General features: G+C 34.2%; 1 protein-coding gene across 1 annotated transcript in view; it reads left to right on the top strand.

Annotated features, from left to right (window-relative positions):
* Dgkb (diacylglycerol kinase beta) overlaps positions 1 to 17,296 on the top strand; it is a 702,490-nt gene that overhangs the window by 289,844 nt on the left and 395,350 nt on the right. Inside the window, exon 17 of the mRNA XM_051175084.1 lies at positions 2,228 to 2,302. Coding sequence (XP_051031041.1) covers positions 2,228 to 2,302 — 75 coding nt within the window. The remainder of the gene's footprint in view (positions 1 to 2,227; positions 2,303 to 17,296) is intronic.

Below are 17,296 nucleotides of genomic sequence, written 5' to 3'. Positions count from 1 at the left end.
ATAAGAGAAGAAAGGAAAACACTTGTAAACAGAAACAGCCAGATCAGCTGAGTTAATACTAATCACCAATGGGGTGACTACTAGATCATTGAAAACATTCTGGAAAATTCTGTCTTCTAAACCCAATAAAGCTTTTCAATTAAGAACTTAAAGTAGCAATGTTTATCTCAAGAAGACCTGACAAGATCAAGACAGCAAAATCCAGTATAGATGGTAGAGATATTCAAGAGACCTACTCCTGAGTGGCTATTGTTAGCTGGGGGTGGGCCATCATTCTCTTGAGGCTGTGATACCTGACAGGTGGAACATGATCCATGGATGGTTCCATAACCATGCAGAGATGGGTAGTATCAAATGGAGTTAGTGGACAGTTTTCCAAAAATTGAGAGGACCTGAAGGAGGGGATGGATACATGGCTGAAGGTCACCTTATGATCACAAGGGCTGAGTCATTGGATCCAGCTGAATAGGAGGTATCCTCCTTTTCCTACCACTGAGTTTATTTCATCAAGGCTGTGCTCACAGTGAAGAGGAAAACCTTGCCGGCCAGAGCAGAAATGACCTTCAGTCAAGAGCACAGCCATTGCTAAGGTTCTCTGTTTGAATTGCAAGTGAGTTCTCAGGGCCATTTACATTTATGTTTAATGGTCAAGTTCAACTTACAAATGACAAATGCATGTGTATATACTTAAGAGGGATCAAAGAAACATTGTCCTCACTAATGAAACCAGTGAGTGGAAACAGGTGTGTGTGGGGTAACGATGACCATGCTTCATTTTGCACATGGGTAAATGTCTCAAAGAATAAAATATTTGACAAATAAAGTTAAAAGATGTGTTAAAGGATATTCAGAATGTAAATAATTGTCCTATGAGAGATTTATTTCCCAATAGGACTCCATACTGCCAGTTCCTTTTAACTTTTTTCTACATTTTTTTCTTACTTTTATTGTTAAAAATATCACAGAATTATGTATTCACACAAAGCTTCCTGTAATAGCCAACAGGTGTTAAAATTTTCACATATCATTTGTTCAAACAGCTCCTACTGGGCACATCCAAAACTCTACTAGCACCTTTTACCACTAGGGTAAAATACATAAGTTTTAGTGATGGGGGCATTTCAACACATTTTGCAAAACCACAAAGAGAGTGTTAACACAGAAAGGTTTTAATATGGTTGCAATGGTAGTTCAGAGGAGGAAATATCTGTGAAAACTGAGAAATCTCAGAATAAGTACTCTTGTATTGGGCGTTACATAAATAGATGTTCACCAGATGAATGGAGGAGATTGTAGATTCGTGAAAGGGCATGTTGTCAACCAGAAGCATCTTACAAAGGTTATAGTCTAAGGCAAAAGTTAAAAGATAGACTGTTGGCTCACAATGAAGATGTTTGCATATTACCAGGTGACTGATACTAGCGGGTAGAAACATCTTTGGGATGAGAGACACCGCTGCCTTAGAAGGCAAAGAACTGATATAACCTTTCTGTTTAAGCACGGGAAAGGGACAAAAGTGAGAATTTGTATTTCTTGTAACACTATATAATAATAATAATAATAATAATAATAATAATAATAATAATAATAATAATAAAGTACTATAATAAATTAAGTTAAAAATGTTTGGTTGGTTGGTTGGTTTTTGCAGATTTGGACATGAGGTAATAGATTGGGTTCTTTCAGAAAACAAAGTATTTAAAATTTACCTATTTGAATAACTTCATAGATTTTTGATCTATATAGCAATGAGGCTACACTATTTACTTACAAGACTGTACATTATAAAGTGTATAACCCTACTTTCCATATGGGATAATTCTTATCTTTATTAGTTAGATCCATAACAATATTGAGATCTGTGGAGAGAAGAATAGCCATTTATTAATAGAATAAGTTTAAGTATTTTATGCTGAAATATTTTTAAATACTTATTTAAATTATAATTAATAAAATATTATTCAATGTTGGAGTTGCAGTTGTTGCATTATGGCAGCATGAGCATCATTTCAGACTTTCACACTGTATTATCTTTATGTCTGTGTCCTTTCTTTGAGAGCCATTAGTTCTTTGAGCATTATTCATCTGATATTATAAAGGATGAATTTATCAAATACATTTAAATACAAACCTGTATACTTGTGAAACTGAGATATGTAATGTTTCTAGAAAAAATTATTATTGTTTTCACTAAATTGCCTGCCTTCCTTATTTTTCACATTTATAGAATTTACAGAAAATTCCAGTACCTACTAAATCCTCGTCAGGTTTACAGTCTCTCTGGAAATGGACCAATGCCAGGGTAAGTAAGCATGAGGATAACTTCATTATCATTGACCCACTTAATAGTTACTAATTAAATAACCAGTGTGATGTGTACAGAAAAGACATTTAACTTCTGCAGAGGGATCAGTATGCGATAACAAACAATGGGAACTACATAAGAAGAACAAACACACATAATGTTCTCCAAAGTGGCTAGAAATGCACTTCAGGGTGGTGTGTGTTCTAAATAGTGTATGTACTACTAATCATATCAAAAACACACACACTCACACAAAGACACATGCATACACACACACACAAACACAGAGCCGGAATTAAAACTACTAAACCTTGTTTGAAGAATGGCTGTCTTTCACTTGTTTAATATTAAGTATAGATTTGTTGCAGACTGAAAAAGAAACTAATTAACAAAGATTAGAAGTAATAATATAATTTTATCATTTATTATTTGCAAAATCTAATGAATACTACTCTTTTATAACATAGTTTATTATTAATATGTAAGTGGAATAAAATTATATTTCCAACCTGAAACATGAACTTTTGATGAAATAAATATAGACTGAACTAAATTATCATTAATTTGGTCTCATTAAGTTATTAATGTCATCCTCCTGTGGTGACCTCTTTTCTCTCTATCAGCATGGCAGTAAACATTACACCACATAAAGCAGAGAGAAGCTGAATAAGCTTTTGTGTACCCTGAAAAGACAAAAAGAAAGCAGAAACAAGTAGAGTTTAAAATAAGTCCTGGAGACTTTTCCCCAAGAACTAGAATCTAAGTATTCAAATCTATTGTTCCCTTAAAAACTGAATAAAATTAGTACCATGATAACATATGTAAAATATGTAAATATAGCCCAATTATCATAGTCTTCCAAAACTGTAATTGTCTATTTCTCACACCCCTTGCTGCTTGCCATTCAGGACAGGTTTCCAAACACTGAGTAGTGTCGAACAGGGCTTCTTTGCCATCAGTGGCAGACTCGTCCTAAGATTGATTCTGAAGGCTGCCTTTTCATGCTTCATATCCTGCTAGCTAAGCTAGAGAGGTTAACAACTAGTCACAGGCAGCAAGTCTTAACAAATGGCATCAAGGCTAGGAAAAGTCATGTGCCTAGCTAGGTAAGAGGGTTTCTTGAGATTGTGCTTTTCTTTGCTTTTGAATATTCTCTGTACTTCACAGAAGTAGCTTATTCTGAAGTGTTGAGGAAAAACCCATTTAAAAGTTAATCTCCTCAGCCTAACTGGAGCTGGATGGTGTGCATCAGGGTTGCACATATACAGAGAGGAATGGCACTGACTTCCCAGGAGAGCTATGACATTAAGTGGGCACATGTCTTCCAGACACATCACTGCATAGTATGTCTTCAGTAAATGACACTCATTTGTAGCACTCTTGGTGGTAATATTACCTGATAATTAGTAATGACATGCTTATCGTGTATGTGTAAGTACACCATAATAATATTGATTTTTATAAGGGTTTTCTCGTTTCAGTTCTTTTCAACTACTTGAAGTATCGCATGATTGGCTTTCCTCTTTACATTTTATGTATCCTAATATCCTCTAATCCTTTTTATAGTAAATAAATGGAAGTTTATATACATATATATCTACGTAACTGTAATACACCTTCACTATAAAAGGTACTTGTGTAAAAAAAAAAAAAAAAGTAAGTTCCCTTGTACTTCTACTTCCCTGCAACTGTGGTGTGGTAGTTTATCGACCTGAACAATCTATTGTATATATCCATTAAATAATTTTTAAGCTTATTCTTTTAAATTTCATTTTGCATTCCAACCACAGTTCTCCCTCCCACCTCTCCTCTGCCCCCCCCAACCTATCTCTCAGCCTATCCCCCATCTACTCCTTCCACAAGGTAAGGGCTCCCATGGAGGGGGAGTCAACAAAGCCTGGTCCATTAAATTGAGACAGGACCAAGCCCCTCCCCCCTGCACTAAGGCTGAGCATGATATTCCACCCTAGCAAATGGGCTTCTAGCAACATAGCTCTTCCACCTTGATACATATTGGTCCTGCCATTAGACGCACCTCTGATATACCAAACAATGCAACTGTCTCTCACATGCAGAGGACCTAGTTCAGTACTGTGGAGGCTCTATGGCTATTGGTCTAGAGTTTGTAAGTTCCCATGAGTTTAATTCATCTGTAGATTTCCTCTTTATAGTCCCTAAGCTCCCAGACACATTCCCTGCCTTTCCCTCTCCACTAAATAATTTATCTGTATATATATCTGTCACATTAAAATACATGCATGTTTATATTAATAGATGTTTTATAGAATGTTTCTATGAAGTTATGTGCATTTTTGAAAGTATATTGAAATAATTTCTTAAAATAAGTCGCAACAGGTAAAATGTTTTGGTTGATAATAATTTTGGTCTTAATGCTATTTCCTTCTAAATGTGTATAAAAATGTTTGAATTAAAATGTAATTCCAAGAAAAGCATATGATGTGTATTTCTCATAGTAGTTGGCAAATTGACTATCTTCTGAAGTTTTTACTTTTGTGTAATTTGATAGGTAAAAATACAGTATTATCATATCTATGTGCATTTTGATCAATTATACAATTTTCTCAACTGTGTATCTGCTTTGCTAGCAACAAGTACAACATGGAAAATTGTGAAGTTGTTTGCTGAATTGAGGATAAAATGAAAAATGGGGAGGTTTCAGAGCAGATGGGAGATAGGACAGTTTAAGAAATCAAAATCAAAGGAGTAACAATATCCCTGGCGTGACTGCTCAGAATAGCCACATCTGCTTGTTTTTTTTTTTTTTTTTTTTTGCTCTTTGAAAAATTAATAAATAAAAAATAAAAATCAAACCTCCTAGTGAAGCATGCACATCTACCTCACTGTAGTCTTGTCTGACATGCAGTAGGGAATCTTGGCTACAGTTTCTACCAAACAATATAAATGGGTTGTTTTCTCAAGGACAGTGAAAGAGAAATTCCTGGTAATAAAAGGCATTGCACGTCTACAACAGTGACAATTACAGCTGCTTGCACTCTAAGTGTTTTCTGGGAAACTCTTTGTAAAGACAATTCCCTTTTCTCCTTTTCCATTGAGTCTCATTGTATACAGATGCAAGCAGAAAATCTTAAGCATATTTCCAAATACAAATTTATACAGATGACACTTTATTTTTAGAAAATGTATTGCATATAGCACATCAAATAAATAATTAGTAAAATTATAAAAGAACAAGGCATTGTTATTTTAAACAGAAAATAGAAAAAAAAAGGTTATAAAACCCCTCCACCCGGGAAGTTTCTTTTGGATGATTTGGAGGGAGTAAAGAAAAGCGGAAGATGATTTATTTAAATTACAATTTCAAAAAATTAATAAATCACTTTTGTCCAAGTTGGTCAATGTGACAAAAGTGATGAGTCAAGTTACTTTACATTGCACTTAATCCCATTGCAGTGGGATTAAGGGAAGCCAAACTTTCACAATAATTGAGTCAAAGGAAGAACATATATTGGAATAATTTGTTTTTAAAATGCAAAATTACTTCTTTCTACTTCAGTACACAGAATGTTAAATTCATATTTTCACCATGTTTCATCACTCATGTCCCTTTCTCTACATTCTGCCCTTTATCCTCTTTAGGTTTCAACTCTAAATGGTTAGATTTTACCCTCCCCCCCCCACACACACCTTAGAAATACATTTTGGGCTATAAGATATTTGTTTGTTTGTTTCTGAATTTTTTTGTAATCTTATAGTAACCAAGTGACCTTATGTAATATTATACATTCCAAGGACATCTATTTTCATGGGAATTTCATTTTACATTTTTCTTTACAACTGAATAATATTATATAGTGTTATTTCCTGTCTACTATGAATAATGCAGCAGTAAACCAAGGTGTGCAAGTTTTCCTGTAGTAGGAGGTAGGATATGAACTCTTGGGCTATATGTTCAGGAATAGAATACTGAACCAAATTTATATATATATATATATATATATATATATATATATATAGTGTGTGTATACATATATATATGTGTATGTATAGTTATATATGCATACATATATGAAACTATTAAACTGATTTCTATAATGGCTATATTATTTTTTCTTCCACCAAGAGTCTCTTTCCTTATACTCTCCTCAACATCTGTCCCAAGGATAGCCATTCAGATTGGGTGAGGTGATGATTTCCATCTCAGCTGTAGAGCAGCAAACTACAAAATCTGGGCAAATCAGTGCTAGTGACCATAATCAATATCAGATCTATTTTTTGTGCCTGTTTTTTGAGTGATAGGTACAATAGCCTGAAAAAAATCAAGTTGATAGTTTCAGTTCAGTTGGAATATTGTTCTAACTCATAGTAGTGGTTTGTCTTTTTTTTTTCTTTTTTTCAAAATGTTTCATCTGTGCTGGAGACTAAAAGAATAGGAAACAATGTCATGATCATGTTCAGATATCAGCAAGCATGCATTCACCACTCAAGAGGTAGAGGCAGGAGGATTGCTGCAAGTTTGAAGCCAAATTGTGTATATTGTCGTTTACCAGATGGTGAGGGTACCTAGTAAGACCCTGTCACAAAATCACAATACCCAAAACAAAGGATGAAGCCACATCACTAACATCATGTGGATATCTTCAAAGCTTCCCAGGTGATTATATGAAGGTACCGTGGAGATGCACCAAGTTAGTAGACACTTTGCTATCTGGATGTCACAGATATAAAAGAACTTCCTAATATGCTACTAGTCATTTTCAACTGGTACAAATCAATATTTTATTACATCAGTAGGCTGCCATATTATCACAAGTGAATAGACCATGTTGATTTTTGTGACTTTCTGCCAAAGACTCATATACAAAAGGAAATTCCTCATGGAACAGTCTGATCAAATGACTGTACTCTTGCATAGACAGTGTGTTTCATATTGGTTTGAAAAATGTATCAAACTTGTAGCAGGCTTATGATTCACTGAAGTCAAATAAGGCCCACACTAAAGTTGCTCTCAACATGGTCCCTTTTCTCACATCCAATAACCTTCTCTGTGGTTCTTACATAAAACATAGGTTTTTTTTTTCAATTTCCTTTGATTATCTTAATGTTTATTTAAATATAGTCTCATAAATATTAATATGCTGTAAAAGAATTATGCAAATTTGTTCTTTGTAATTTCAGTTCATAGTTTTTCCCTTTTTTCTATGTACATTGAGTTTTTTTAGTAACTATTTCTATGCAAAATAAATTTTCAATATTTTAGAATTTATAGGAAACTCTTAAGACTTAGTCATTAAAGTATTCTTCCTTTATTACTTATACATTGTTAAAAATTTAATAATGGGTTAGTTATGCAGAATTCTGTGTTTCATTTTGACAAATTCATAACTGTATATAATGTACTTTTATCAACTCTCATTGCATTCCTTGTCTCCCATTAATCAGTTTTCCTGTGTTTTTATGTACTTTAAATTTTTATATTTAATCTATTTCAAAAACTATATTATTGCTTTCATACATGTTTTCAAGATTTACATAGGATAGATTCTCCAAAAACTGTTCCTAGACCCATTTCATCAGGCTGTTCTGTGTGTTAGACCACTAATAACCATGTCCACACTGTATCAGATGCAGGTCTGTATTTCCTTGTGCAAAAGTCCTCTGCACTATGCCAAGGCAAGCTCTGAGCGTCTCTGTTGTCCTCTTCTCTTTATCTTTCTGCCCCACTGTTAGTATTACCTTCCACCCCTGGTTCTGGTTGTGGCCTCCTTGGTTATAGGTCAGGTTCTTTGCAAGTTTCTTGGTTCTGCACATTGCTTTTGGAGTGTTTCAGTCTGTAGAATTGCTCAGTTAATCAAATAGCCTTTGTTATTTTTGAATTTCAACTGAGTACCCATTCTGGTCTATTTTTTCCCCAGTGACACAATAGATTTGCATGCATGCATACATGAGTGTGTGCCTGTGTGTGTATGTGTGTGCATGTGTGTGCATGTGTGTGCATGTGTGTGTGCAAGTGTGTATATGTGTGTGTGTATTTGTGTGTGTTTGTGTGTGTGTGTGTGCATGTGTGTAGCATCTCCTTTCAAGGTTCCAAGGGCTTTCTCTATGGTTCTGATTATCATATTTGAGGCATCTGAAGTTTATGTGTTTTATACAAGTGGACTCTTTCCTGGTGATGAATACAATTAGTTGAATAGAAGATTACTAAGAAATATATTGTAAGACCCTCAGAATGAGGAGTCTCTCAAATTCGGTTGGTACCCCCAAGAACTCAATGTCCAGTCCAGTTGCTGCAACACGCAAGAGGCTTTAATGAACAAGAAAAGTGTGCACAAACGGGCTCCTCTAGCACACAGGCTAGAGAGAAGCCCCCTCCCCTGGGCACAGGTGTTTTTCAAGGCAAACCCACAAGCTTAGGGATGGGTGGGACCCTCTGTCCATTGAGTACTTGACCCTTTGAGGCCAGATGGTCTGCTGTTAGGGTCAACAGACCTTAGGGCCTCAGAGTGTGCTAATTAATTTTGTCTGGGCAAACTGGAGTTGCAGCTCTTTGTTTCCTAAGGACCCTATTCACCACCTGCTTACTCACAAGAAAGGAGGGGCAGTGTGACTTCTTGGTATCTTGTTATCTCAGGGCCTTGTGAGAGGAAGTTAGCAAATTCCAAGGAACAGATATTGGTTTCCAGGTTAGTCCTTCATTTCAAGTGGGGGGTTTCTTTAACTTTACTTTTTTTTGTCTTTCAATATTAATTGGTAAAAACATTTATATGATGAACATTGCTATTTGATCTTCATAGATTGAGGTGTTATTTTCTTTCACACCATTAAAATCAGCACTCATGTCTATTCTTATATATTCTCCATTTGGTACAGTTACTTACATCAAATCTATGTCAAGGTTTGTTTACTTATAAAGCAGCTAGTCATATTGTCTTTTGACTATGAACTATAAAAAAAGCATAGCAGTTTATTCCCAGATCACCACTAAAATTTAATTAAAAGATATTTAATGAATTGAAATAAAATATAATATTCTTAAAATAGGGAAATTCTTTTCCACATTGTTCACCATAAAGAAGTATATAATTTATTTTGAGAAATATCATTTTATATACTAAAACTAAATATAAGGCAAATATTATTTTTAAAATAACAACAGTCAGTCTTATAAATTCATATTCTCACATTTCATGTTGCTGCTAGTGAAATCTTGAGAGAGAGATTCCTATTAACAATGTGTAATTTATATAACAGATTCCACATAGTTTTCTATTTTCTTAATTTAAAATATCATTTTATATAACAAACTTTCTATCATATTTTTATTTAAATAAAATCTCTCTTCACTCAGAGCTCATGACTGCTTACATATGTCTCTTGTTACAGCATCATGTTAGAGATCATGCCAAACATCACAAAAGCCCCCAAAGTAGCAAGTGCTTAACAACATTCAACCAAATTCTACTACAAATGTCCAAAAAATGTAAAAATCTGTTTCTCACTAATGTAAATATGAAACACTCTCCCCACTACTTCACGGGAGGAACTATAAAATATAATTGAGGCAGGGCTTATGTTCTAACACAATTTAATGTATAGCAAATTTCTGGTGTTGTTTGGGGGACTGGAGTGACTACATTCAATTTCAGTTTTAAAACCCAGCTTAAAAATCTATAGATTGAGAAAAGTAAGAAAACATACAATAGACTGATAAAACAAATACCACCAGCTTGTTTGTGTCACACAAGAGTTTCCTCACTTGAGGTCTGATAATCTTCAGTTACTATGTTGACTATTAAATGAGTCAAGACCACAAAGATGTTGAAAATTCTGAGCTTTAATTATTTAGACAGTTAAACCATTGGAAAAGCATTTAGAATGGTATACATTATTATTTGTAAATTATTATTTATCCAGACTTCAAAACACTCTAACAATATAGAAAATATAATAGGCACATTCACAAGAGAAGATATTTAAGTATTGATATTGTCCACATGAATGTAGACATGAATACATATGCCCATGAATTCACACAAAAACACATAAAAATATAATTGTGTTAGTTGTTTTTCTATTCTTATGATAAAATAACATGATCCAAGGCAAAACCAAGAATGTCATGTAGGTTTACATTTTTAGAGGGGAAGTCTATCATTGTCATGCATGGAGCCGATGGATATGAGGCTGAGATATCACACCTTAAATTGCAAAAGAGTAGCATACAAAAGAAATTTGAATGGGAGTGAGGTCATAAACCCTCAAATCTTACTGCAAGTGATATAGTTCCTTTGGCAAGACTCCATCTCCCAAAATTTCTATACCATCAACTTGGGACCAAATATTCAAACACAGGAGCCTATAAGGAACTTTTCTCACCAAACATCTAAATATGCTGAACGACTTCACACATAAATTCCTGCCAAAGGAAATTTTAAGTTACAGAAAGGCCCATCTAACAGTGTAGAAGAGGGGTGAACAATGACAAAGAGCCTGGGTTTCAGAGTGTCTGCCACTAGACTATTTATCCTGGTCATCTCAGAAACCATACCCATAGATCTGAGCAACATGTTGGTCTAAATGTGAGCTGTATTAAGGTAACAACAAAAGATGTACTGGAATTGGGGGAGAAAGGCCACAAGGCCTCAATAGTTGCTACAGTAAACTCAGGAATAACAAGAACTAGAGAAACATTCTTCCACAGGGAAGAGTACACTAATTGGTTATCCAGTACCAGATGGTCACATCTGAAAATGTGCATATATATTCATGTGATGATATTAGCAAAACAACAATATGACCATGAATCTGAAAGAGAATGAGGAGGTATGTATGAAAGTCTTTGGAGAGAAGAAGGGGAAGGGTGGGAAGAAGAAGAGGAGAAAGAAGGATAACAAGAACAAGAAGAAAACAAAAATCCTTCTCACTCCTCCATCTTTTCCATCTCTCCAACACCTCTTCGTTTGTCCTAGTGGCATTGGGAGATGTGGTGTTTCATGTATTATACCCTTTTGTCCAATCAGCCCCACATACAAATGTTCATTCCAATGAGTCACTGGTCTTATTCAAGGCCTCTGGCACACCATCATATAAGATATCTTGCTATTGCCCCGAGTCATGTAGATTCTGTGGTTATCATTCTGCAAGACCACTAACTTCACACACTTTAGCATAGTCCCAGTGACAGCATGGGCATCAGATTCCAGCATGGTCTAAAACCTGGTCATCCATGTGGCCTTTGGTGGCAACATGAGCCACAGACATCAAAACAGACCCAAACTGGTAGGACCAGACCCAGACAAGGTCCTTGGAAGCAGCACCATGGCCCCCTAGGTGGCATTACAGACCACTCAAATTGTTATGGCCCCAGAAACAGCATGGTCCTCTGAAACCAACATAGCCCCAGACCCTTGTCATTGACATTAAACACCAACACAATGCTCTTACTTTTAAAAAAAAAATTTATTGTTTTCCTAAACCATATACCCTTTCAAATAACCTGTTAATCGTTTTCCTCATAGTTCCTCAATCTACCAATTAATTTAACACTCATTTGTAATATATCTTCTTCTAGTAAGAAATCTTTCAGCTCTATATAATCTACATTAAATGTCTAAACAACAACAAAAAACCAATTTCAGTTATTTGATACTTTTATCTGCCTTCAGTAAACCCAATAAAATATTTGAAGACAAAGCATATTGAGATACTTAGCTCACTTACTGGCATAGATTCATAATCCATAAGTGTAGGTAAAGTAAATTAAATGGTAGATAATATACATTTTTGAGTCACTATCCTAAGGACAATATATAGATTTCATATTTCATATCTGTTCATATGATATTTAACTACTCTGTACTTTTAAGGAGAGGGACTTCTAGTGCAATCATAAACTTCATTACATATGTCTAGTGGTAAAAATGGTATAGAAACCATAAAATAAGCTTTATTAACTTACTTTTCAGTAGGAAGTTTTCATTAAATTTATTTCCTTTCAGAATGCTCTTATATAACATTCTGAGTTAATTCAACAACCATCTGATAGCTACAGAATAAACATGAAAACTATTTATTAATTATAAAAATGTTATTATAGATTTATATAAATTTACTAAACTGACCTGAATGGGTTTAATCACTCTGTTGTTATAGTATAGAATTAGAAATTGTGAAATTTGAAACATAAATTATATCTCTTGGTCTTTATCTGGAAATTTTAAGGTGAATTGTTCTAAGTTAATTCATTGGATGTCTTTTAAAACACTCCCAGTCGCTCTCTTGCTTTTTTGTTTGTTTATTTATTTATATTGTAGTCACAAGCTCTTGGGCTACATGTGAAAGCAAAATTGATCTTCTAAATCAGTATTTACCTTAAACCCAACTAACCCAAGATTTATTTCTACCTGAAAAATGCTCCCTTCAGTAGCTTGGCTTACTAGGAACGCAACAGTAACCCAGAGACTCCATTTGCAAAGACTGGTAGTGGTGGTATAGACTGTAAGCAGATATAGAACACTGGTGACCGTTTCCAGCAGTGACATCAAAGGCAGACTTCTTTTCAACCATTTCAGGACATTGCTAATTCTGACGTGACTGTCAATTGGGTTTTCCTATCAGAGAGCTTTTACCCTTCCTCTTTGCTTTTGTATTTAGTTATGTTTTCAACATATGGAGCAAAACCCTGTGAGGTCACAAGAAACATTATGCTACTGTACCTCCAAATTTAAAATCCTTGTTGTTTCATGGGAGGTGGCTATCTCTGGCTCTCCCTGCATTTCTGAATTCAACTTCTTAAGTGCCTTTATGGTTTTTTTTTTCTTTTAATCAAGAATAGATTCTTCTCTTATACAATACTCCCAAGTGACAGGTTCCCCTTCCTCCATTGTTCCCACCTTTTTCCCTCCTGTCATTCCCTTTATTATAGTTTTCACTTAAGACACATTTATTTCAAATTTCAGTAAGCTTTTCAGTCATATAGTTTACATTTTAAATTAGTTTTTTAGTAGATGTATAAATGTTAACACACACATAGGCAAGCATATAAATATTCAAAGATTTTCATTAAAATTCATAACATTGAGCTGAAGTTCTGGAATCCAGTTGTAGAGAGGGAGAAGTGATAAGCAAAAGGGTCAAGACCATGCTGGGAAAACCCACAGAAAGGGCTGACCTGAACAAGGAGGTGCTCATGAACCCCAGACTGATAGCTTGGAAATGATACCCTGAATGTGTGTCTCAGTTAGGAGGCCTGGGTAGTCTATGGGACCTCTGATAGTAAAACCAGGATGTATCCCTAGTACAGGAACATATAAACATTGTCTTGAAGTCCTGATGGAATGGGCACCCAATGTGTTTTAAATTTATCCTCCACACAATAACGTAGCCTTCTAAACAAGTTTGTTGTGAGTGGTTGATTTTCTAGTATCCAAATCCAAATCATTTAATTAATGTGAGGATGTTTTGACAAGGTGAACATTCTCATAATTAATTAACTTCCCTTTAGCCAGAGCTACAGGGAGGGTTGTCACAGGTTGGAAAGTCCTTCATTTAAAGCAGACTTTTAAGTGTTCTAAAGTAAAGTGTTTAAATGAAAAAAATCCCTCCTTGTTTAACACCATTTTTTGCACAAGTTACAGAATGAAACTATAGGAGACTTAAATGCTCCTTGAATCCATTTTCAAGACACTGAAGTATTAGTACCAATATCAATGAGAGTGTGGTGTTTGTAGACACCACCTAGGTGTAAGAAATCATGGCAGAAGCTGTGAAAAATTGTCTTTCTGGCTTAGCATGTCAGCTCATACCATATTTATAGTACTTGGAGGCTCTAGTTCTGGCTAGAGGGAAACTTACTATGTGGACTAGGCTGAACTTGAATTTGTGATTCACTTCTTATTTAAGCCTCCAAGTACTACAAGTACATTATTTTTGCAGCATTAATGCTTATTTTATTACATTTATTATGTTTGTGTTCTTTGCATTGAGTAACTATGAGACTGAAGGCTCACAAACAGCATTACCGTGTCACCAGCTGTAGTTTTCCTTCTTTCTCTTTATAACAGAATCCAGAGGACTTAAAAGATCTGTCTCCCTAAATGTGTTTTAAGTATACAATCACATGTTCTTAACTAAACAGGAAATGCATCACAAATTCAGGTATAGCCTAGTCTACATAGTGAGTTTCAGTCCAGGCAAAGGTAGAGCAAGATCTTACCTAAATTATAAAACTCATTGTTTTGCACTAAAAATACTGTGGCATATCAAGAATAATATCACAAGGTATAACTCCACTTTGAATTATGAGGCAGCTATGAATATATATATATATATCTTTACATATAGATCTCAGTTCCCTCCATTTCATGCCCCCTGTCCCCCTTTCATTCCATTCCACCCACCCACTCCATAGGGAGGGTGATGCCTTCCAGGAGGGATCATAAAACTCTGTCAAGTCATTTGGAATAGGGACTAGGCACTATATTGTAAATTTAAGAAAAATTTTAAAGTGAATACATGCAATTGTGAACATGAATTGAGCAAAATAAGAGAGGAGTATGCTGTTTATGATATGAAATCCTAAAGTCAGAATTGTTATCTATAAATTTGCAATATTATACAGCCAAACTCCAGAATGAAGTCTCTTGGATAACAGAGACCATACAGCTAGCTTTAGAGATGGCTGTTGAACATTTTCAGTGGACTACAGAGCCCAATTATTAGGCTAAGATTGTTTCCAAATGTAACAATTCCAGATAAATTCGCTAGGGAAACAGTGACACTGTGGACTACACTGAAAATTCTGTAATAATGAATATTCATAATAATCTATTTGAAGTTTTAACTTTAAAATATATGCACTAAATAGCCTAGACAAACTCAGGTAAAAACCAAGATAATTACCTTGTAAAACAATTATACCCATTAATCTTACAGATAAAATAAAAACTGATAGATAGAAAGTGTAGCATAGACTACTAAACTTTACACAAACCCTTCTAGAATCCTTCTAGAATCTTCTCATTTGCTCATCCCTTATCACTGGAAGGAAAATTAGGAAGTGGGTGCAATGTGAAACTTTGAATTTTGTCTCTTTCCAAATCTCTTCAATTAATGCAATATCTTGCAATACCTTTCAACCCTCAAACACAGGGGTGTGAGGAAAAAAGAGGGATGGATGGAGGAAGGGTGGGAAGGAGAGAGGGAAGGGGAGAGAGAATATCTATTGATAGTATAATGCATAATCTTTTTATTTATGTGCTCGCATGTAAAGAGTGCAGGAAAGCTAGAGCTGATAATTCTGTTTTAATGACAAGCAGAAGGAGGCTCAAACTAAGAATGATTACAGGATTTTTCCTAGCCTCCTATTCAATGAATTAGTGGAAAAAGGAATGACCAGATCCCTAAGGAAAATTGCATGGAGTGAGTAGATTAAGAAATTCAGTTAAAAGGCCAAATTTCAATCCACTAGTAATGCATTGAAAGAAGATAAGCTGGCCTGACAGTTATATGGGATCTATGTTTGGGGGGTAGGACACTGCTGAGCAACCAATGATGAGAATTTTAAAGCACAATACTGAATTACAGATGATGCAGTTCCCTGGAATAGAAGATCAGTGGTGAGTTTGGATGGATAGACATCACTGCAGTAAGCCATGTGACAACTGCTTCTGCTGCCATGCTTTGAAATCTTCCTGGCCTCCAGTGCCAATGTTTTCAGAAATACAGATGAGAGCCATGATCCTATACAGAATTGTAACTGGAAAAGTCTTGGTTAGGAATAATTACAAAGCACATATTTTCAATTTTATTTATATTTAATATGATTTTAGTAATATTTACAGGAGTTTAAGCATTACTTAGAACCCTCTATTTTAAAGGAATTACCAGAAACTATTGTATCAAATAATACCAGATTTAATAATTTACTAAAAGATATACGTTTTTCAGAAGTGAAAGAAATTACAGTGCATCCTAACGCTTTTATTTTGTTTTACAATATAAATCTGGTAAAAAAAAAAAAAAACACATTTAATTGATAAGGAAATCAAAAGTTAGGTATCTTATGATCCTAAATGTAGAAGTTAGCAAACCAAGTCTTTCTACAGCGATGTAAAGATATATTGCCCAGTGGGATAAAGGAAAAGACTGGAAGAATGTTTTCATAAATCAGGCATGTGTGAATGTACATTTTGTTTCATTTTTTTATTTTACTTTATTAGTTTTTTATTTTACATGTGAATGTACATTTTTGTGCTAACAATTTAAACCAGAGAAATCTTAACAGGATTGCCAGAGAGTACATATTCATAATAAAAATCCTATTACAAGAGTAGAAACTCATTTCATTGAACTTCTGGAGTATTATGTATAAAAGGGAACAGAAAAAGGAATTTGTGAAAGATATATCATTTGAATTGGATACATAATAGACTTATTCCATTTAAGGCAAAGAACAAAATATTATTAGTCTCTATGAATACTCACATTTGAATAAATATTAGAATTGTAGCAAGGGAAATGAAAAGAGATGCAGAATTATTGTAAAATTGAAATCACTAATGCTACTTTAATTAGTATGTAGAAAAATAATATGCACAACAATATAAACAAAATATAGGCAAAAATAGTAATATGACTATCTTTATAAATAATATATAATACTCAAATTGTTTCCCAGCTACAAATAACATTAGTATCAGCAGACATAATTTGAAACATCTTTGAAATACAAATAAAACCATCTTAACAGACACAAAACATATGTAATATTTTATATTTGTATTCAGAAATTTATATTTTATTGAGAAATACTAAGTAATAATTATGAATATTCAGTAGAGAGGAAGTTCATTATATTTATAATTAGTTGTATATCTTTAATGTCAATTGAACTTTGTTATTTCTTATTCTTATTTTTGTAGAATATCAGTTTACTTTAAAAGCATATTTTTAAAGCAAAGTTTCTTTATGTCCTTTGACATATACACTTCCTAAATGCAAAAGTGATTGGAA

This window comes from Phodopus roborovskii, unplaced genomic scaffold, assembly GCF_943737965.1.
Source record: "Phodopus roborovskii unplaced genomic scaffold, PHOROB, whole genome shotgun sequence".
Classification (NCBI taxonomy): Eukaryota; Metazoa; Chordata; class Mammalia; order Rodentia; family Cricetidae; genus Phodopus; species Phodopus roborovskii.
The sequence above is the reverse complement of the archived record's forward strand: the minus strand, read 5'-3'. Positions and strand labels throughout refer to the sequence as shown.